The 18871-nt window shown below is 43.7% G+C and overlaps 1 protein-coding gene across 10 annotated transcripts in view; it reads left to right on the forward strand.

Moving 5' to 3' along the window:
* CCDC7 (coiled-coil domain containing 7) overlaps window positions 1-16094 on the forward strand; it is an 88322-nt gene extending 72228 nt beyond the window's left edge. For 6 of the 10 annotated variants that reach the window (XM_056519456.1, XM_056519454.1, XM_056519458.1 and 3 more), the window contains 5 exons: window positions 289-342; window positions 2293-2376; window positions 5780-5858; window positions 12703-12786; window positions 15862-16094. In XM_056519456.1, the coding sequence (XP_056375431.1) occupies window positions 289-342; window positions 2293-2376; window positions 5780-5858; window positions 12703-12786; window positions 15862-15959 (399 nt within the window). In that variant the 3' untranslated portion in view covers window positions 15960-16094. Of the gene's footprint in view, window positions 1-288; window positions 343-2292; window positions 2377-5779; window positions 5859-12702; window positions 12787-15699; window positions 15783-15861 lie in introns of all 10 variants that reach the window. The other 4 variants (XM_056519459.1, XR_008843883.1, XM_056519461.1 and 1 more) reach the window with 4 other exon arrangements.
* Window positions 16095-18871: the final 2777 nt, after the last annotated feature.

The following is an 18871-nucleotide window of genomic DNA, read 5'->3' on the forward strand; positions in this document are numbered from 1 at the left end:
TAGCCTCCTCCTTCAAGATATGTCGGGTTTACAATAGTAAATAAGGGCAACTGTCTTAGTCACATGTATTCAGTTAGGACAGTGTTTCCCAACCAGGGTACCTCCAGCTGTTGCAAAACTACAACTCCCAGCATGCCTGGACAGCCTTCAGCTGTCCAGGCATGCTGGGAGTTGTAGTTTTGCAACATTTGGATGTACCCTGGTTGGGAAACTCTGATCTAGAATAGACATATGTCGACAGGCAATGCCATATTGAGGTGAACATTTACTTTTCTTCTCTTTTTACAGAAGTTTGGATCTTGCCCGAATATAGGTTCTACAACACAAGAGAAAATATTACCAGTATGTACAAACCCTAAGAATTTGTATCAGGAATATCAGAAATAGTTTTTATAAAAAAAGACACCTGAGTTTTAAAAAACTTTTGAGGTGTCCAAGGATATGTCAAAAATGTTAATTGTCAGGGTCTGGGTGTTAGGACCCCTACTGATCACTAGAACAAGCAGGAAGTGGGGCACATACAATCTCTGTGAAGGCCCGTGGCTTGTGATTCAGCCTGCTGTGTAAAGGGGGGGGGGGGGGGGGGTCACAGAGCCTCAGTGTACAGAATATGTACATAAAATATGTCAGCATGGAAGCAGCCTTAAATGAGCACAGTCAGATTAAAAAAACTTTTTATATATTGTACATCTTGGCAAAACATGAACCTTTCTAATATACTTCATAAGAAAATGTTATTTCCTTTTTATAGAAATCATGGCTTTGTCCAAGCTGAAGCACAGGTATAGACAAAGTGCAGTAAGTGAGGGTGGGCTAGCACTCCTCTGTGCCCTCTCTTGCCTGATAGCACTCCTCTGTGCTCTCTCATGTCTGATAGCACTCCTCTGTGCCCTTTCTTGCCTGATAGGACTCCTCTGTGCTCTATCCTGTCTGATAGCACTCCTCTGTGCTCTCTCCTCTCTGATAGTACTCCTCTGTGCTCTCTCCTGTCTGATAGCACTCCTCTGTGCTCTCTCTCCTGTCTGATAGCACTCCTCTGTGCTCTCTCCTGTCTGATAGCACTCCTCTGTGCTCTCTCTCCTGTCTGATAGCACTCCTCTGTGCTCTCTCTCCTGTCTGATAGCACTCCTCTGTGCTCTCTCCTGTCTGATATTACTCCTCTGTGCTCTCTCCTGTCTGATAGCACTCCTCTGTGCTCTCTCATGTCTGAGAGCACTCCTCTGTGCTCTCTCATGTCTGATAGGACTCTTCTGTGCTCTCTCCTGTCTGATAGTACTCCTCTGTGCTCTCTCCTGTCTGATAGTACTCCTCTGTGCTCTCTCCTATCTGATAGCACTCCTCTGTGCTCTCTCCTGTCTGATAGCACTCCTCTGTGCTCTCTCCTGTCTGATAGCACTCCTCTATGCTCTCTCATGTCTGATAGGACTCTTCTGTGCTCTCTCCTGTCTGATAGTACTCCTCTGTGCTCTCTCCTGTCTGATAGTACTCCTCTGTGCTCTCTCCTGTCTGATAGTACTCCTCTGTGCTCTCTCCTGTCTGATAGGACTCCTCTGTGCTCTCTCCTGTCTGATAGCACTCCTCTGTGCTCTCTCCTGTCTGATAGGACTCCTCTGTGCTCTCTCCTGTCTGATAGCACTCCTATGTGCTCTCTCCTGTCTGATAGCACTCCTCTGTGCTCTCTCCTGTCCTATCAGACAGAGGAGTGCAAACACACCCTCACTTACTGGACTTTGTCTGTGCCTATGCTTCAGCTTGGACAAAGCCATGATTTTATAAGCCATGATTTCTATAAAAAAGGAAGTATATTAGAAAGGTTAATGTTTTGCCAAGATGTACAACATATAAAAAGTTTTTGTATCTGACAGTGCCCATTTAAAAATATGATCATGTTAGTAGGGCAGCATGAGACCACCTGCTATTTTCCCATAATCAGTCTCTGTTATAAGTAGATACCCTTGCTTATAGGGTTTTTCCGATGGTGTCCACATTGCTACCTCTCCATTGTTGGAGAGGCTTTTGCTAATGAATCAGGCAGATCTCCATAACTCCATGGACATCTGTCTGCATCAACCAACAGCCGTAATGCCAAAGATACAATCATTTGCAACAACCCAACGTGTGGACCTTACAGCAAATATAAGATATTGTTAAGAGCATCTTGCATCTTTAGCTGTCACATTTCTGATGGCCAACATGGATAGTTGGGAATTTCTGAGTTTGTCTCTTACCTGGTTGGCACAATGTCAGTAAAGAGAAAATAAACACATAGTATAAATTCCTTTTTCTCTGCAGCCGCTACTTGGGAAAAATATTAAACTACAGACAAAGAGCTTGAAATGTCATTCACCCAGGACACTCATACAGCGACACAAAGTAGTAAGTGCTCATAGTAATAAGTGTTCATAGTAGCAGTGGTAGTAGTTAATAATTAAATTTGCACTGTAGTTTCAAACAACTTTCCCTTTATTTAACGGCTAATGTGATTCCCAATACATTTATAAATCACTTTATCAATCAAAAATGACTCCTTACCCCAGAAAAGTAGTAAAGTCTTGGCCACAGGGTTTCTCTGTTGCCTGCAATCTGCTGCCTGTTGTCAGGAGAATTCTGTCTATAGTAACAGCTAGATTAGGATAAATTACAGGAAGTGGGGGATGTGGTTTACTGTGTGTTTTGTGCAGAAGAATGAGAGCCTGAGAAAGTCCTGTCTGTAACACTGGGCTAGTCTGCCTGCTTAAGATGATGCACACTGTGCCTGAAAGGTAAATCAAGGCTTCCTGTCATCTCTGACCACCCATAAAGCTCAGGAAATCTGTTCCTTATGTAAATATGAGGGTACCTACTGCTGTATGTCCATAGCGCCGCATTATAAACTCCCCCTCCCCTTAGCTTCTCAAGAGTAGCAGCTCAGTGCTTAGTGTAACTATTTCCTTGCTGTGATCCTGCTTCTGTTTCTTTCCTCTTTGCTCACATAGCACATTACCAATCCCATGCATCTAATACTGTACTGTGTAAATCAGCTCAGCACAGTGCCAGCTTGTTCAGATCCAGTGCACATACTCCAGCACAATGTTATGGCATGGCAGTGAGGAGTATGTGCCTTGATTGGCCAGAGAAGTAAGGGAAAGGAAGTACCTGTTTGTGTGTATTACTGGCAAACTGCCCAGCTCTGGTCCTGCCCTATGAAATGGAATGAAAAATAGATGTACATCGAGGAGGGTATCAAAGGCTCAATACCAGCAATGAAAGCCCAAACATCACATTGTCACCAGAGTTAATGCAGGTTTTTTTTAAATCTTTGAAAACAACAGTTAAACTTTTAGAATCCTTATGTTACACAATATAGTAAACAGTTAGGTCAGTATAAACTGCAATAGTAATATCTAGTATGGGATCTGAAAGTAAAGGGGTACTCCACTGGAAAACATTTTCTTTTAAATCAACTGGTGCCAGAAAGTTAAACAGAATTGTAAATCATTTCTATAAAAAAAAAAATCCCAATCCACTTTTCAGCTGCTGTATAATACACAGGAAGTTCTTTTCTTTTTGAATTTCCTTTCTGCCTGACCACAGTGCTCTCTCCTGATACCTCTTTCTATGTCAGGAACTGTCCAGAGTAGGAGCAAATCCCCATAGCAAACCTCTCCTGCTCTGGACAGTTCCTGACACAGACAGAGGTGTCAGCAGAGAGCACTGTGGTCAGGCAGAAAGGAAATTCAAAAAGAACTTCCTGTGTATTATACAGCAGATAAAAAGTACTGGAAGGGTTGGGATATTTTAATAGAAATAATTTACAAATCTGTTTAAGTTTCTGGCACCAGTTGATTTAAAAGAAAATGTTTTCCAGTGGAGTACCCCTTTAACACTGTAGACAATCATACACCCCATTCACCAAATGATATACTCAATAATGTGAAGATCTTGGGGGTCTTCTGATCTGCTTGACACTTTCAGTACCTACAAAGATTATTGTCATCATCCCAACCTCTATGAAATAACATTTTATACACAGAACAGAGTAGATCACAAGTACAAATGTGAACAGCCATGGTTTAAGGTTTCTTCATTGAAGAACCTCAGATAAACAATATATTGGGGATATATCATAAACCCTATCCTTGATTTTCAGTGTGATGTTTTGATTGTGATTTTTATGACTGCAGAGGTGGCAATTGCATCCGGCCTTGGTCAGAGCGTAGATAAAACCTACACAACGGCTGAGGAGCAGCGCCAAATCCTCTTTGCTGATACAATTTACATACATGTTGTTATATTTTCTCCCTTGGCCCAGATATGCCTAGATTTGTGAATCAGTAGACCATTCACATCTCGATTTTGCTACACAGTTTCCGTATACGTTTTTAATCTGAAAACCGTCTGCAACCGTATAGAAAACCTTATACATTGACCTACCATACAAAAACTTACACAACTAGATGTATCCGGTTGTGTAAGTATTTGTACGTGTATGTTTTTTTTTATTTTTTCCCGTGCACAAAACCGTGGTAGATTATGCTCTTTTGCACAGGAAAAAAATAAATTAAAAAAATTTAAAAAACTTACAGTTCTGTACTGTTTTTTTAAATTTTTGTATAGTTCACTCTGCAGCCGCCTGGAACTCCTGCATTGCTGCGGTACTACTACTACTCCCATCATGAAAAAGACTATTTTCCATTATGGGAGTAATAGTTCCTCCTGCTGCAGGAGTCTGCGGGCAGCTGGGGATACTACAGTAGTGCTTGTACTACTACTCCAATCACAAAGCAGAGTCTGTTCCATGTTGGGGATGGTATAACAAGGGCTGAGGGATTGATCTCATCGGGTCTCACTTCTAAGACTCGCTGCCATCATAAGTTATAAACAAGGGGAGTGGGCGGCATGCTTGCCGCTCCCCTGGTTTATAACTTATGATTGCAGTGGGTCTCAGAAGTGAGATGATGCAATGTAATCAATCGCTCATCCCCTGTACTGCTACCCCCAACATGGAACAGACTATTCCCCATGATCATGGTAGTACTACAAGAACTATTGTAGTCTTCCCAGCTGCTGGCTGGGGGCCACATCTGCACAGGAGTGTAATGATCCTTTGTTACCACCTGTACTTCTGCCATGTTACTAAGGTAAGACTAGACCATATATGGCTCAGCAAGAACTGGTTAAAGGTGTACTCTCCCCCCCCCCCCTCCCCCAGACATCTTATCCCCAATCCAAAGGATAGGGGATAAGATGTCTGATCACGGGGGTCCTGCCACTGGGGAACCCTGCGATCTCCTTGCTGCACCCGGTCTTCGTTTAGAGCGTTGGGTGCAGCGCCAGAGGCTCGTGACATCACGGCCATGCCCCCTCAATGCATCTGTCCATCACGCCACCTCCCATAGACTTGCATTGAGGGGCATGGCCGTGATGTCAAGGATCGGCTCATGTCCGTGACGTCACGAGCCTCCGCCCCGCATCGCCAGTCATCCGGCACGAAGCGAAGTTCGCTCCATGCACCGGATTTCTGGGGTGCTGCAGCAAAGTTCGCAGGGATCCCCAGCGGCAGGACCACCACGATCAGACATCTTATCCCCTTTCCTTTGGATAGGGGACAACATGTCTAGCGGAGTACCCCTTTAAAGATTATCGGACTCGGAAAGACTCCTTATAAAACCATTATAAGTCACACGATTTCTCAAAGTAGTTCTTCTTAAGACATGTCTTTGACTTCATGGTTGGCTGACAGAACAAATACTGGGAACGTATTTCCTGCGTGAATAATAGGTCTCTCTGTGCTTTTCAGAGTAAGGTTCAGGCTGATGAGTTTCCTTTATATGACAAAACCTTCTCACAAAGTTTCAGTACAGGACTATTCATCCAAGGTAACAACCATATTAATGTTCTGAGATACAGGGGTTCTCAATCAGGGTGATTTGTTCCTTAGAAACTAGTTACTGCAGTGTTTCCCAACCACAGTGTCTCCAGGTGTTGCAAAACTACTACTCCCAGCATGCCCAGACAGCCAAACTCATAGAGCAATATCCCCTCTGGAAAAATTTGTCTAGAGGTTAGCATCAAAAGATATGTAAAGTCTTACAAACCATACAATGCCCCACTATGAAAATAGATATTGAAACCCTATCCTGAATTCATAAGGTAGCTTCCTGTCTGGAACATTTTTCCTTAAAGGGGTACTCCACCCCTGGCATCTTATCACCTATCCAAAGGATAGGGGATAAGATGTTAGATCGCCGCGGTCCCGCTGCTGGGGACCCCGGGGATCGCCGCTGCAGCACCCCGCCATCATTACTGTGCAGAGTGAGCTCGCTCTGTGCGTAATGACGGGCAATACAGGGGTCGGAGCATCGTTACGTCATGGCTCCGCCCCTCATGACATCACGGCCCGTCCCCTTAATGCAAGTCTATGGCGGGGGGCGTAACGACCGCCACGCCCCCTCCCATAGACTTGTATTGACGGGGCGGAGCCATGACGTAATGATGCTCCGACCCCTGTATTGCCCGTCATTACGTGCAGAGCGATAGCGGGGTGCTGCAGCGGGGATCCCAGGGGTCCCCAGCAGCGGGACCGCGGTGATCTAACATCTTATCCCCTATCCTTTGGATAGGGGATAAGATGTCTAGGGGCGGAGTACCCCTTTAAAGGGGTTGTCCAGGAATAAAAAAACAGGCCTTTTTTCTTTCAAAGACCTCTCCTTGTCTGTCTCCAGGTTGGGTGTGGTTTTGCAACTTGGCTCCATTCACTTCAATGGAACTGAGCTGCAGAACCACACCCAACCTGGAGACAGACAGGGAGAGGTCTTTGAAAGAAAAAAGGTTTTTGAAACCTGGACAACCCCTTTAAGGGGAGCTCCAAAAGACATGTAACATCCTATAGGCTATGCAATGCTCCACTGGGAAAATAAATATAAATGTCATAACCTATTAACTCTACATAGGGCAGCTGCCTCTTTTTGAAGAGAGAGCGAAAAGACATGTAAAGTCTTATAGGCTTTACAATGCTCCAAACACATACCCTAACCCCCTAATAAGGAGCGCCAAAAGACTTGCAAAATCTTATATGCTATGCTCCACTGGAAAAGTAAATATGCAAACTCTAACCTATAGGGTAACTCCATCTGGAACATGTCTCCTTGAGGAGAACACCAAAAGACTTGTAATATCTTATGTGCTATGCAATGCTCCAATGAGAAAATAAATATGCGATTCCAAACCATAATACATAGTTACATAGTTACATAGTTAGTACGGTCGAAAAAAGACATATGTCCATCAAGTTCAACCAGGGAATTAAGGGGTAGGGGTGTGGCGCGATATTGGGGAAGGGATGAGATTTTATATTTCTTCATAAGCATTAATCTTATTTTGTTCCAGGAATGTATCTAATCCTGTTTTAAAGCTGTTAATTGTTCCTGCTGTGACCAGTTCCTGAGGTAGACCGTTCCATAAATTCACAGTCCTCACGGTAAAGAAGGCGTGTCGCCCCTTGAGACTAAACTTTTTCTTCTCCAGACGGAGGGAGTGCCCCCTCGTCCTTTGGGGGGGTTTAACCTGGTTTAACAGTTTTTCTCCATATTTTTTGTATGGGCCATTAATATACTTATATACGTTTATCATATCCCCCCTTAAACGTCTCTTCTCAAGACTAAACAATTGTAACTCCTTTAATCGCTCCTCATAGCTAAGATGTTCCATGCCCCATATTAGTTTAGTCGCGCGTCTCTGCACCCTTTCCAACTCCGCAGTGTCCCTTTTATGGACAGGTGACCAAAACTGAACAGGATATTCCAGGTGAGGCCGTACCAATGCTTTATAAAGGGGGAGTATTATGTCCCTGTCCCTTGAGTCCATGCCTCTTTTGATACATGACAATATCCTGCCGGCTTTGGAAGCAGCAGCCTGACATTGCATGCTATTCTGTAGTCTGTGATCTACAAGTACACCCAGATCCTTCTCTACCAGTGACTCTGCCAGTTTAATCCCCCCTAAGACATACGACGCATGCAGGTTATTAGTACCCAGATGCATAACTTTACATTTATCCACATTGAACCTCATTTGCCAAGTGGATGCCCAGACACTTAGTCTATCCAAGTCATCTTGTAACATATACACATCCTCTATAGACTGTACCGTGCTACAAAGCTTGGTGTCATCTGCAAAGATAGAAACAGAGCTGTTAATACCATCCTCTATATCATTGATAAATAAATTAAACAACAGCGGGCCCAGTACTGAACCTTGGGGTGCACCACTAATAACCGGGGACCAATCAGAGTACGAATCATTGACCACCACTCTCTGGGTACGATCCATGAGCCAGTGTTCAATCCAGTTACAAACTAAAATTTCCAAACCCAAAGACCTTAACTTACCTGTCAGACGTCTATGAGGGACAGTATCAAATGCTTTAGCAAAATCCAGAAACACTATATCCACAGCCATTCCTCTGTCAAGGCTTCTACTCACCTCTTCATAAAAGCAAATTAGATTGGTTTGACAACTTCTATCCTTAGTAAACCCATGCTGGCTATCACTTATAATACAATTATCCCCTATGTATTCCTGTATGTAATCCCTTATAAGTCCTTCAAACAATTTACCCACAATGCACGTTAAACTTACCGGTCTATAGTTTCCTGGGGAAGACCTAGAGCCCTTTTTGAAGATTGGCACCACATTCGCCTTGCGCCAGTCCCTTGGCACAATACCAGACACCAGAGAATCTCTAAATATCATGAACAGGGGTACAGATATTACTGAACTTACCTCTCTAAGAACTCTTGGGTGTAGTCCATCTGGCCCTGGAGATTTGCTTACATTTATATCACTTAACTTACCTTGTACCATCTCTACATTAAGCCAGTTCAGTACATTACATGATGTGTTACCAGCACTGACCTGGCCAATGTCAGATCCTTTTTCCATAGTGTATACAGAACTAAAGAACCCATTCAGTAGCTCCGCCTTCTCTTGATCGCCCGTGACAACCTCCCCATTATCATTATTAAGGGGTCCTACATGCTCTGTCCTTGGTTTTTTTGCATTTATATATCTAAAAAAATATTTAGGATTAGTTTTGCTTTCTTTGGCCACCTGTCTCTCATTTTGAATTTTTGCTGTTTTTATTACATTTTTACAGATTTTATTAAGCTCCTTGTACTGTTTAAATGTTATAGCTGACCCATCAGATTTGTATTTTTTGAAGGCTATTTTTTTGTTGTTTATTGCTCTTTTAACATCATGTGTCAGCCATGTAGGATTTAGTTTTAATCGTTTATATTTGTTCCCCTTTGGTATATATTTAGATGTATAGTTATTTAGAGTTGATTTAAAGATGTCCCATTTACCTTCTGTATCAGTATTTGACAACACCTCCCCCCAGTCTATGTCCTGTAGTGCAGCCCTCAGCCCAGGGAAATTTGCCTTTTTAAAGTTATGTTTTTGCCTTCCCCGCCTGTCTTAGTTTTCTACATTTTAAGTCAAAAGTAACTATATTGTGGTCGCTATTACCAAGGTTTTCCCGCACAGTTACATTACCAACCAGCTCTGCGTTGTTGGAAATGATCAGATCCAACAAGGCATCACTTCTTGTTGGGTCCTCCACAAACTGGCCCAGAAAATTATCCTGCAATAAATTTAGGAATTGTCGCCCCTTTGTAGTTTTAGCCAGCCCCCGACCCCAATCTATATCTGGATAGTTAAAATCTCCCATTATTACCACTGTACCTGCCCGGGCGGCCCTCTCTATTTGTTTATGAAGCCGAACTTCTATCTCTTCAGTGATATTAGGGGGTCTGTAGATTACCCCAAATATTATTTTTTCAGTATTTCCCTCCTTTTGTAATTCTACCCACAGTGATTCCACCTCCTCAGAATCATCACACACTATGGCATCGTTCACACTGACTTTCATACCACTTCTTACATACAGACAGACTCCACCACCTTTTCTGTTCATTCTATCCTTGCGAAACAATGTAAACCCCTGCAGATTGACAGCCCAGTCATGCGAGGAGTCCAGCCATGTCTCAGTGACCCCAACTATATCAATACATAGGGCAGTTCCCTATCTAGATCACTTCTCCTTAATGGTCTATTCACACGTACAGTATTCTGTGCAGATTTGATGTGCAGGATTTATTGCTGCAGATTTCACTGTAAACTGAATGACCGAATACATCAAATCTGCCCAGAATACTGTATGTGTGAATAGACCCTAAAGGGGTATTTCGCCCGTAGACATTTGAACCCCTATTCAAAGGATAGGGGATAAGATGTCTGATCGCTGGGGTCCTGCCACTGGGGACCCGTGCGATCTGGGCTGCACCCGGCTTGTGACGTCACGGCCATGCTCCCTCAATGCAAGTCTATGGGAAGGGGCGTGACATCAAGCGGGGTGCGGCTGTGACATCAAGAGCCTCCTCTCGCATCGCCAGTCATCTGGCACAGAGCGAAGTTCGCTCCATGAATCGGATGTCTGGGGTGCCGCAGCCGAGATCGCAGGGGTCCCCAGTGATGGGACCCCCGTGATCAGACATTTTATCCCCTATCCTTTGGATAGGGGATAAGATATCAAGGGGGCGGAGTACCCCTTTTAAGGAGAGTGCCAAAAGCCATGTAACATCTTATAGGCGATGCAAAGCCCCAATAGGAAAGTAAATATGCAATCCCTAACCCTAACCCCTCTGGCACATTTCTCCTTGAGGAGAGCACCAAAAAACTTGTAACATCTTATAGGCTTTACAATGCTTCAATGGGAAAATAACAAGCTGTCTCTTTTTACAGTATTGATATTGTGTAGAAACCAGCAGGGTAGAAATATTTTCTAATAGGAAGATTGCGAATGACAGCTGTAAAGTGCAGGTTTCCCTTTATAGACAGGATAGGGGAAGGATAGGGAATAAGATGTATGATCGCAGGGGTCCCGCCACTGGGGACCCCTCGGATCTCGGTGCATTCTGTGCCAGGTGCTGCCTCCGAGACGGGGACGTGATATCATGACCACGCCCCCTAGTGATGTCATGCCCCGCCCCTCCATTCATGTCTATGGGAGGGGCAGTCATCATACCCCTCCCATAGACATGAATGGAGGGGCGTGGCATGACATCACTAGGAGGATAGGGGATAAGATGTATAAACCCAGAATACCCCTTTAACATAAAAACTAAATCTTTTGTGGATGTATATACAGAGACCCAGAAGTGCAGCTTGACGCTTTCCAATGCAAAGTCTGTAGCCAAGGTGGTCCAGGCTCCTCCTTTAATCTGGCCTACGGTCAAATTTAGAGTTCACTTAATTCAAAGTTGTTTGGTAGTAGAAGCCTAAAGGGTTAAAGTCGGTCTATACTTTCCGGCACAAACAGCAGCACAATGTGATATATGAATAACCGTGTTGGCAGGCGGCCGGTTACTCATTGCAATGTTTAGACTGCTGAAGAAGTCATTGTTCCCTTGTTACAAAATGTACTGTCCAGCCAGAAACATCATTACTCAAAGACGGATCCCGGGTATCAGTATAGTGGGCAGCGGAGACAATACTTATTACTTATGTCTTATATAGCCTATAGTCCTTCGGCTGTCGGGCATGCTTGGAGTTGTAGTTTTGCAACAGCTGGAGGCACACTGTTAGGAAAACACTGATTCTAAAGGCTCATGTCCACAAGCATCAGTATATCGGTTCATAATACAGTTTGCTTTTTGGAGCTGTATTTTTTCCCACGTTATGGCCTCTTCGTTCTCGGTGAAATACATGACGTCATGGAGCATGCTGTTTATTTTTACCACCATGGTTTTATGCATTGACCCACTGAAATATACTGACGGAATATTCTGGTTCTGTGAAAATTAGATGCCAAAGGTTTGTGTGCATGAAGCATTAGAGAAATTGTCAGGTCCCTGGGACCTCACACACCGACCCCCGGACCTGACAGGGTAGTCCGGGGAGCAGAAAAAATCCTACCAGTTCTGCTATCTGGTGTTTATATCATCATTGCATAGAGGAGAGCAGTGTCGCTGTTCTCCTCACCTTTTAGGTCCTGGGGCTGATGTGTGGGGCCCCAGGGACCTGACAGGTTGTTCTTAAAGGGGTACTCTACCCCTAGGCATCTTATCCCCTATCCAAAGGGGATAAGATGTCTGATCGCGTGGGTCCTGCCGCTGGGGACCCCCGCGATCTCCCTGCTGCACCCAGCATTCTTTAGAGGTCGGGTAATGCAGAGGCTCGTAATGCCACGGCCGCACCCCGCTTGTGACGTCATGGCCATGCCCCCTCAATTTAAGTCTATGGGAGGGGGCGTGGTGGCCGTCACGTCCCCTCCCATAGACTTGCATTGAGGGGGCGTGGCCATGACGTCACGAGCCTCCGCCCCACATCCGCTCCGTGCACCGGATGTCTGGGGTGCCGCAGCCGAGATTGTAGGGGTTCCTAGTGGCGGGACCCCCACGATCAGACATCTTATCCCCTATCCTTTGGATAGGGGATAAGATGTCTAGGGGCGGAATACCCCTTTAAGCTCATTACAGACATAACAAGTGAGTAGAAACCATTGATGTGCCCGAGGCCCTGCCTGTAGACCATCCCCTAGGAAAAGGAGGGACGGGATGCTAGATGCTCAGTTTTTTGTTCCAGCAGATGAAAAAAAAAAAAAGTGTCTGGCAGCGGTTTATTTCTGTCTCTCCTTCTAAACTTGACATATTATTATTGCAGGACGCCATATTTCGATCACACGTTCTCTACCTACTGAGATCTCATCCAGAATACCTTCTCCAACCCACCCCAGACAGAGAGCAGGTGAGCACATATGTTCATTACACACTTCTATACAGTGAACTGTCATATCTGTTTGCCATGGCAATGCATACATTAAAGGGGTACTCCGCCCCTAGACAACTTATCCCCTATCCAAAGGATAGGGGATAAGATGTCTGATCGCAGGGGTCCTCCCTACTGCACCCGGCGTTCGTTTAGAGCGTCGGGTGCAGCTTGTGATGTCACAGCCACGCCCCCTCAATACAAGTCTATGGGAGGGGGAGTGACGGGTGTCACGCCCCCTCCCATAGACTTGCATTGAGAGGGTGTGGCCGTGACGTCATGAGCCTCCGCCCGGCATCGCCAGTCATGCGGCACAGAGCGACGTTTGCTCCGTGCACCGGATGTCTGGGGTGCTGCAGCTGAGATTGCGGGGTTCCCCAGCGGTGGGACCCCTGCAATCAGATATCTTATCCCCTATCCTTTGGGTGGATGATAAGATGTCTAGGGGCAGAGAACCCCTTTAAGGAATACAATAAATGTGGGGTGGGGGTAGGGGGGGGGGGAGAAACTCAACAATACAAAGCTGAGGTTCCTGCCACAATATTGACAGCTGCACATAGCCTCACTGAAAGATGCACAGACTAAAACATGCACAGGTCTGAGGTCTTCTATTCATCACAGCTCGGCAACCATGTGAGGGTGGAAGTGGTCCCCCAGCAGGCTTCAGTGATGTCATGCTCAATGGGAAACGCCCACTTTTCCTGCTGGGAGATTGCACTATGTGAGTAAGAATAAAGTTAAGATACACAGCTTTTTAAAGCTCAGAAAAGGGCAGGAGGGGTGTTAGGAGTAGTTAGGGAACATAGTCAGAGGTAGGTTAGAACAGTTTATTTGGTGACAGGACTGATCTCTTCTTACATTAAAAAGTACCTAATTCCCACATTTTAAAGTGTTCTATGACCAGTCTGAGGCCTGTCGGTCATCTCTATAGAAGGCTTTATTCTTTAATGATCACTTTTCTACTTCTCTGGAGAAAGTGGATGGTCACCGGCAGTGATAAATCAATGCTGAGCGTCTATTGATGGACACACTCTCGAGATGCTTTCATTGTAAAATTCAGTTCATTTGAATCCAAACCTTTCCACTAAACATACAACATTAAAGGAGGAATCGATTTCACAGCGCTCAGAGATCATACATTATAAATGGTTTCTAAACCAAGTTAGCGCTTCAGACAACTTTAAGGGTTTACCATTGTGTGACCCTATACATTATTATAGCATTTCTGTCTTAAAGGCTTTACACATTACACTGAAGAGTCATAACCCCACAGATACAATTACTGCCGGGAAAATCTTTTCAAGTCTTTACTCTATATTTCATAGGCTGTATATATAATAGGAGAGAGTACATGGACATTTGCTGATCTTAAAGGGGTTCTCTACCATAAGGTGATTTTAGTACACACCTGACAGACAGTAATGGGCATGCTTAGGAAGGATCTGCGCTTGTCTTGGGGCTAAATGGCTATGTTGTGAGATTACCATAACACTGTGGCTATCCTTTTGTGAACTGGCTATTTCCTATTGGAGTTTGTTCTCTCAAACTAACGTCCCATGATTTTTTGGTTGAAAGTGTGAGGTCACTTTTCTCCCTCCCACACATCAGCCACTTCACCCTTTGAAACACACCTGTGATCCATTCCTTTCCATGGAATAGACTAGTGTTTTCTGACCAGGGTGCCTCCAGCTGTTACAGAACTACAATTCTTGCAGAATGATCTCCCTCCCACCCAGTCGCTCCACCCATGGAAGCAAAGACAGGCTCCCTCTGAACACATAACTAGTGATGTAATGTCTCAGGCCGCACTGCAACCTGGAAAAACCTGAGACAACACTCATTTCATATGCTGTTAAAAATAAATGTGAGACCACTATAAACATTCGTACAGACACTATATTATGAACTACGCTAACTTTACAGTCCCTGTAGCATAGTCAAATAAGAAAAATTTATGAATTTAAAGGGGTATTCCAGGAAAAGTACAGTGATCCCTAAACTCACAATGGCCCCAGGTGACAATATTTTGAACATACAATGGTCTTTTCTGAACCATTGTAACTTGAAACCAAACTCAACATACAATACTATGTACAGTCCAGATCTGCGAAATGTGTCAATGGCTGAAAGAACTGACCAATCAGAATGGGCATTCACTGGTAAAACCCCTGTATTACTGAAGCGTATGCACTGACTGGTGTCTGGTAGCACCTCCCTACAGTACGGTGAGGTATTACATGTTCTGTACTCTTCACCTGTACCAGGGTTAGCTGCTCCTTTGGACACCAGGTGAGGGCGGCTCCATGTTACTTTTTTAGGACACTGTGTACTGTACAGGACCCTGAAGAAGCTCCTGTCCTCTATATAGTCAGTGATTTACAGGGTTTCAATAGAGTTATGGTCTCAACATACAATGGTTGTCCTGGAAGATTATTACTGTAACTTGAGGGACCTCTGTATTATTTCTGACAAATGTGATGTGTCTTATCAATGTGGTAGGGGATTTGCAGAAAATCTGCAGAACAGTCTTTGGCTGTCCGGGCATGCTGGAAGTTGTAGTTTTGCAACACCTGGAGGCACCCTGGTTAGGAAACACTGCTGTAGACCATTCCTTCCTATAAGGACATCATAGAGGGAGCTCATTCTTTTAGGACTTCCCTCTACCAGCCAGATCAGAAAGATGCTGCACGGAGAAGCTTCTGCTATAGGGGACTCATTGTGACCATGGATTACCTTGAGGCCCACTTATTCTATTGGGCAGTCTATCCTGTATACGTGTCCTCCATTTATGATCTGTCCCTGCCCTTAAATTCAATAATTGCAATAAAAAATGTAAATGTGTGAACACAGCCTTGTTTGCACATTAGTTGTTATTGGTAAAATGATTTCCAGGTTATTCTACAATCTCACTGATCCCCTTACATAGACTTCTTCGCTGACCAGTCCTTCAGTACCAGCTAGTACAAGTACATACAGTATGTATACTCCGCGCTGCATATGGTGGGCAGCATAATACTATTGACGCTTTTATTGTATCCAACGCTTTATCTACAGAGAGATCAACACATCTGCTCTACGGGAAAAGAGTCAACAGAAATATTCCAATGGAATACCCCATTCTTCCAACTATGACGGTTATTGGAAGAAGGTAAAGACTTGTACAGCAAGACAACATCTTCACAAGGTTCATCAAACACAAGTAGACTCATAAATAAAGATCTGCTGACTTGTTGACTATATCAATGAAATAGGTTAAAGGGGTACTCCGGTGGAAAACTTTTTTTTTATTTTTTTTATCAACTGGTGCAAGAAAGTTAAACAGATTTGTAAATTACTTCTATTAAAAAATCGTAATCCTTCCAGTACTTATTAGCTGCTGAATACTACATAGGAAATTATTTTCTTTTTTGAACACAGTGCTCTCTGTTGACATCACAAGCACAGTGCTCTCTGCTGACATCTCTGTCCATTTTAGGAACTGTCCAGAGCAGCATATATTTGCTATGGGTATTTCCTCCTACTCTGGACAGTTCTTAAAATGGACAGAGACGTCAGCAGAGAGCACTGTGCTCATGATGTCAGCAGAGAGCTCTGTGTTCATGATGTCAGCAGACAGCTCTGTGTTCCAAAAAGAAAAGAATTTCCTCTGTAGTATTCAGCAGCTAATAAGTACTGGAAGGATTAAGATTTTTTTTTAATAGAAAACATTTACAAATTTGTTTAACGTTCTGGCTCCAGTTGATTAAAAAAAAAAAAAAAAAACGGGAGTACCCCTTTAAGTGTATGGCTCTTTATTTTTACCTATTGGCTTTCAACTAATGCACATAACAGCAGTGGTGGTAACCACGTAACTCAGAGGAAATGGCAGTGATTTATCAAAACTAGCGCTGGGGGAAACATGGAATAGTTGTGACCAGATCACAGGTTACATTTCCAAAGTACATGAAAACTTGAGAGTTAACATCAGATTGGTTGAGATTAGGAAATCGGATCTCTTGTTATAATAGCTCCCTCTCACAGAGTAAAACTGCAGCTGCATCCCCCTCCATCCCATTACATACTATACATCATTTTCAGTAAGTAGTAAAAGTCACACTCATAAACCATAGTCTGTCTTTAGTAGGTAGCGACCTCATGTCTGTAAAATGTATTTGAGATCAGGTCGTGTCACATCCATTGCATGACACTAGAGATGAGCGAACTTACAGTAAATTCGATTCGTCACAAACTTCTCGGCTCGGCGGTTTCTGACTTTTCCTGCATAAATTAGTTCAGCTTTCCGGTGCTCCGGTCGGCTGGAAAAGGTGGATACAGTCCTAGGAAAGAGTCTCCTAGGACTGTATCCACCTTTTCCAGCCCACGGGAGCACCGGAAAGCTGAACTAATTTATGCAGGATAAGTCATCAACTGCCGAGCCGAAAAGTTCGTGACAAATCGAATTTACTGTAAGTTCGCTCATCTCTAGAAGCCAGCATTAACTTCTTCAGAAATTTTTGCTACAGTAGTTTTCTTTTCGTGGGACCGGACGGCTTGCTTTTGGTGCCAACATGATGCCAACTTCGGTTTTCATTCCTTGGTACCGCGTGCTAGGTACTAACCCCTGCATACCAGGAACATCTCACAAGACCTGAAGTTTTCGAGATGCTCTGCCCCAGTAGTCCAACCTTCCTAATTTTGTCATGGACAAATGAAACAGTTGAATCCCCCACTAAAAATAATAGCCCTGATTTACTGACATTTTCCCGACAGTTTTTCCTCGGGTTGTGCGCCTTGTGTCACACACTGCATGCGACACAATTTGTGACAGTCTGCTCCCCAAAAAATCCAAGGCTTCTCAGAACCTTCCAACTTTCCACAGAAAAACTAAAAAAAGGGGCATGGCCTCTGAGGAATGGGGACGTGTCCTTGACAGTTTAGAAGAAACCCAATATTTTTACTAATGTTTCCACTTAAAATGTGGTGGATATGAGCTCTGGAAATCCAGACAGATCAGAGCATGTGTAAATAAAATAAAATAAAAAGATGTAGGGAAAAGTGCAAACATAGGGAAAATTAATAAATACTGTGGTCAAAACCCACAAAGAAAACTACACAAGACTTAGTAAATCAGGGCCAATGTGCACTAAAATTTGGGGAATTTTCGAGTGGAGTTGGCAGTCTAAAAGTTGCTTACTCATATTCCCTGCTTCCAATTTGGAGCACTGACTGTTCACTTGCCGTCTTAATTAGAGATGAGTGAACTTATGTAAATTTGATTTGTCACAAACTTCTCGGCTCGGCAGTTGATGACTTTTCCTGCATAAATGAGTTCAGCCTTCAGGTGCTCTGGTGGGCTGGAAAGGGTGGATACAGTCCTAGGAAAGAGTCTCCTAGGACTGTATCCACCTTTTCCAGCCCACCGGAGCACCTGAAAGCTGAACTAATTTACGCAGGAAAAGTCATCAACTGCCGAGCCGAGAAGTTTGTGACGAATCAAATTTACTGTAAGTTCGCTAATCTCTACTTGTCGTCTTAATATATCCCATCCTCTGACAGGGGTCATTGTCATAAGATAATCACCAGGGGGGAGATTTATCAAAACCTGTCCAGAGGAAACGTTGTCCAGTTGCCCATAGCAACCAATCAGATCACTACTTTCATTTTTAACAAGGCCTCTGCAAAATGAAAGAAGCGATCTGATTGGTTGCTATCGGCAACTCAGCAACATTTCCTTTGCACAGGTTTTGATAAATCTCCCCCATAAGATTCATTTATGTAGTAAAAAAAAAAAAAATCCTTCACTAAAAAGTATAATGTAACAGACCAAGATGATTCGACAGTAACCACATTAACTATTTGTGTCTTCTAGAAGTCCTGCATGTTTAAAAATGGAAACATCCTGCTCAGCAAAGGGGGGAGGGGGAGGCGTTAACATTACAGGTTTCTCTAAATAGACTAACATGGGTCCCGATCCAGCAAAATGATGTAAACAGAACAAATCAGATAGAGCAGTGGCTAAATTTAGTTTATAGATCAGTTGCCTAGCAAAAATATTCCCTCTCTTATAGATGAGCAAATGTACAGT

Source organism: Hyla sarda, chromosome 5 (assembly GCF_029499605.1).
Source record: "Hyla sarda isolate aHylSar1 chromosome 5, aHylSar1.hap1, whole genome shotgun sequence".
NCBI lineage: Eukaryota > Metazoa > Chordata > Amphibia > Anura > Hylidae > Hyla > Hyla sarda.